Source organism: Aegilops tauschii, chromosome 4 (genome assembly GCF_002575655.3).
Source record: "Aegilops tauschii subsp. strangulata cultivar AL8/78 chromosome 4, Aet v6.0, whole genome shotgun sequence".
NCBI classification, from domain to species: Eukaryota; Viridiplantae; Streptophyta; class Magnoliopsida; order Poales; family Poaceae; genus Aegilops; species Aegilops tauschii.
In genome coordinates this window covers 171,947,277-171,951,602 of record NC_053038.3, presented here as the reverse complement: position 1 = coordinate 171,951,602, position 4,326 = coordinate 171,947,277, and the positions used below count along the sequence as shown (strand labels likewise).

Here is a 4,326-nt window from a genome sequence, read left to right as displayed (position 1 = left end):
ACTCAATATATTATTGGATATATTGCTGGAGTTATTGATATGTTGGAGTTATTGATGAGTACTCATTATATTATGCAAGCCTGGATGGTTCTTTTTATGATTCATATGTTGATGAGTACTCAAAATGGAGTTATTGATATGCTGGATATATTAATGGAGTTATTGATATGTTGTGTATGCTCAAAATGGTTCTTTATATGATTGATATGTTGATGAGTACTCAAAATGGAGTACTCAAAATGGTTCGGGGTCGACGAAACCACCTAAAGCCATCATTTTGGGTTTTGGTGGCTCAGGGTCGACGGAACAACCTAAAGCCAACTAGGGTCTAGGTTGGCTCGGGGTCGACGGAACCACCTAAAGCCATCAACTAGGGTCTAGGGTCGCTCGGGGTCGACGAAACCACCTAAAGCCATCATTTTGGGTTTTGGTGGCTCGGTGTCGACGAAACCACCTAAAGCCATCATTTTGGGTTTTGGTGGCTCGGGGTCGATGGAACCACCTAAAGCCATCAACTAGGGACTAGGTTGGCTCGGGGTCGACGAAACCACCTAAAGCCATCATTTTGAGGTTTGGTGGCTCGGGGTCGACGAAACCACCTAAAGCCATCAACTAGGGTCTAGGGTGGCTCGGGGTCGACGGAACCACCTAAAGCCATCAACTAGGGTCTAGGGTGGCTCAGGGTCGACGGAACCACCTAAAGCCACCAACTAGGGTCTAGGGTGGCGCGGGGTCGATGAAACCACCTAAAGCCATCATTTTGGGTTTTGGTGGCTCGTTGTCGACGAAACCACCTAAAGTCATCATTTTGGGTTTTGGTGGCTCGGGGTCGACGGAACCACCTAAACCCATCAACTAGGGTCTAGGTTGGCTCGGGGTCGACGAAAACACCTAAAGCCATCATTTTGGGTTTTGGTGGCTCGGGGTCGACGAAACCACCTAAAGCCATAAACTAGGGTCTAGGTTGGCTCGGGGTCGACGGAACCACCTAAAGCCATCAACTTGGGTCTAGGGTGGCTCGGGGTCGACGGAACCACCTAAAGCCATCAACTAGGGTCTAGGTTGGCTCGGGGTCGACGAAACCACCTAAAGCCATCATTTTGGGTTTTGGTGGCTCGGGGTCGACGAAACCACCTAAAGCCATCAACTAGGGTCTAGGGTGGCTCGGGGTCGACGGAACCACCTAAAGCCATCAACTAGGGTCTAGGTTGGCTCGGGGTCGACGAAACCACCTAAAGCCATCATTTTGGGTTTTGGTGGCTCGGGGTCGACGGAACCACCTAAAGCCATCAACTAGGGTCTAGGTTGGCTGGGGGTCGACGAAACCACCTAACGCCATCATTTTGGGTTTTGGTGGCTCGGGGTCGACGGAACCACCTAAAGCCATCAACTAGGGTCTAGGGTGGCTCAGGGTCGACGAAACCATCTAAAGCCATCATTTTGGGTTTTGCTGGCTCAGGGTCGACGGAACCACCTAAAGCTCTCAACTAGGGTCTACGGTGGCTCGGGGTCGATGGAACCACCTAAAGCATCACTGTAACATAACAAACTATTCCTTTTGCAAATGCATTTAAGCATTTAAGGATCACTCTAACATATGTAGCTATTCCTTTTGCAAATGCATTTAAGCATTTAACCATCAGTATACCATAAGCATCAATATGCCATCATTTTCGGTCTAACATAAGCATCACTATGTCATCATTTTCAGTCTAACATTGAAAGCAAACGATACTAATTGTAGTTCAACACATTATAGGAATACACAACCATCTTTCACATTACATAGTGGAGTTCAAATGCACAATCCATCCTTTTCTCACAAAAGGATGAATAGCATAACTACTAGGTACATAAACAGCCGGAGTTCACAATTAGTACTAGAACCATACATTACACAACCATAACTCTAAGTTACTAGGTCATTGCACATCCATCCTTCCCAAAAGGTCTGCAATGCCCACTAATCTCAATTCATCTTGTTTAGTTCTGCAAGATGGCCTAGATCCCCTTGATCTTCTCCTTCAGCTTCTCCTCTGCCTTCATGAGCTCAGTAATCTTAAACTCTTGCATCTGCTTCTCTTCATTATGGTTTTCCTTGAGCTTCAGCAGATCAACAACCTGGAACTTCAACTCTAGCTTCTCTTGGGTGAGCTTCTCCTCAAACTTTGTGAACTCTGCATTCTTCAACTCCAAATTCATCCTAGCCTCACTTAGAAATTCCTTCTCTTTCATATTCTTCAACTTCAGGTTTTGGATGACAGTTGCTTGAGCACTTGTCAGGTTGCACAGGAGTTCATACTTCTCTTGAAGCTTCTCTGTAGCTGCATCTTTCTTTGCCATTTCTGCCTTCATACCAGCCACCAATTCAGCTCTGCATTGGTGCTGATATGTGACAGCAGACTGCAGATAACTGAAATCCACAACCCTATCCTGCTGAAAGTCCACAAGTTGATGCACATCTTTCACTAACTTGTCATAGTCTGCATCCAGCTTGTTCTTTTCTTCTGTCAAATGATGAATAGTTAAAGCACTTTGAAGATTATCATTCACCCTAGCAGACTTGCTCTCTTCAGCCATTGACCAAAGCTTCAGCAATGCATTCTCCATTGTTGGGGGCCACTGCTCATCAACCAACTAAACAAACCCACAATTCTGACATTCCTGAAAAATTAGAAGGGCAAAATTTAGTTCATGGCAGTACCTAATGTTGGCACTGACATTAACTGAATTTGCACAGCCATTTGCTAAGCAACAGGAGCACATTGTAAAATAAATTAATGTAATCCTACAATGGATGATCAATATATTTACCAGGCAGCAGAGTAACACTCCATTCAACTTACAAGTTGCTAAGCAGCCATGTGCTAAGCAACAACAGTTGCTAAGAATTGAACTTTAATATAATGGAATCCTAACAATAATAAGCAATACAATGTGAACTACTTTGCCCAGCTAAATACACTACACTAGCCTGCAGCCACAAACTAGCTAATGAGACTACCTACTGTCAGCAGTAAGCAATAGTTACTAACTGGTTCCACTGAACTTAATATTGAGCAACACTGCATTTGGAAAGAAGTGTAAATAAATAGCATGTCCACACAACAGGAGCATATATTTTAGTAGAAATGCATTCCACTGAACTTAATAATGAGCATTCCCACAATGAGCACTACAGTAGGGTACATATGACTAACAAATTTAGCATGCACATAACTGAATCACAGGTGGCAAACAAGACTCTGCCACTTTCAATGAACACATCCAGTGCTTAATCACCAAGGCAAGAAAAATACCGGCTCTGCACATGCTAAGAACCTTCTCCCAGTCATTGTTCCTTCAAACGCAACAAGCCTCTCTGATGGCTTCCCATGCTTCTCGCAGAACGCCATCAGATCTAGCTCAAGGCCCTTGTAATCCGGGTCCTCAAGTGAGAAAGGCACCTGCACAGTCAAAAGCACAGCACGAGGACCCAGCAAATCAAACGAAATCCTCACAACATCGATGAAATTCTCACCACCTACAAACAAAAATCCCCAAATTTCCTAAACCTAACCCTAACCCTAGCTCCAATGGAGTAACTTACCTGGTTCAGCCCATCGGTGGAGGTTTCGGAGTACATGTATGGAAGGCTTGAGTTGTCATCGCTGCTCTCGTCCTCCAGAACCATGGCTGCCGCGGCGTGGTGTGGCGGCCGGCTGTGGCGGGCGTAGGCGACGGCGAGGCAGAGAGCAGGAAGAAAGGAAGAAGAAGGCGAGCGTGGTCGGGGTCGGGTCTGGCTCGGGCACAGCGAAGGCAAGCGACTATAACGGTGCGAGCCGGCCTCGGCCTAGTCAGTGCGCAGTCAGCGCGCGGGCACGCACGCACTGGCCAGCGTGGCGCCTGACGGGCAGGCCCAACCGGTCAGCTTTTCTGTCAATACGTATAAAATGCACTTTTAGTCTTTTTTGCAACGGCTCGCCCCTATCTTGGTACTGACACGTAAAAATTACCAATCTTGGTACCAATCTGCTTCCAATGCCCCAATTGTGGTACTTCTCTGCAATTTACTCCTCCATTGGCAATCGTCATTGACTTAGACTGCCGGGTTATCTACCTAGCCAAGGTTTCGTCCTTAGGAAACTCGCCCCGGGTCATGTAAGCCAAATATGGCACTGTCCAATCTGGGATGACGTGAAGAGCCGCCACCAATTGTGCTTCCGGGTCAGGAACAACCAAGTCTTCCTCTGTAGGCAATTTGACAGAAGGGTTATGCAGATCATCCAAAAAAGTGTTAGGTGGCACCGGCTTACGCTGAGATCCCAACCGGCTTAAAGCATCGGC

The 4,326-nt window shown here is 46.4% G+C and overlaps 1 protein-coding gene across 1 annotated transcript; it reads right to left on the bottom strand.

Moving 5' to 3' along the window:
- Positions 1 to 2,001: 2,001 nt before the first annotated feature.
- On the bottom strand, positions 2,002 to 3,673 carry LOC109778632 (uncharacterized). Its single transcript, XM_020337198.1, has 3 exons — positions 3,590 to 3,673; positions 3,300 to 3,446; positions 2,002 to 2,637 (listed from the first exon to the last, which is right to left on the bottom strand). Exons 1-3 carry the CDS (start codon positions 3,671 to 3,673, stop codon positions 2,002 to 2,004), a joined length of 867 nt encoding a protein of 288 aa, XP_020192787.1.
- Between the last annotated feature and the right edge of the window lie 653 nt (positions 3,674 to 4,326).

Bases quoted from the DNA above. Each gene is read 5' to 3' on its own strand.
- LOC109778632 (XM_020337198.1), bottom strand. From the start codon at position 3,673: ATGGTTCTGGAGGACGAGAGCAGCGATGACAACTCAAGCCTTCCATAC. The intron at 3,447-3,589 runs GTAAGTTACTCC...TTGACTGTGCAG, and splicing joins CCACCGATGGGCTGAACCAG to GTGCCTTTCTCACTTGAGGA. The intron at 2,638-3,299 runs GTATTTTTCTTG...GGGTTTGTTTAG, and splicing joins TCTTAGCATGTGCAGAGCCG to TTGGTTGATGAGCAGTGGCC.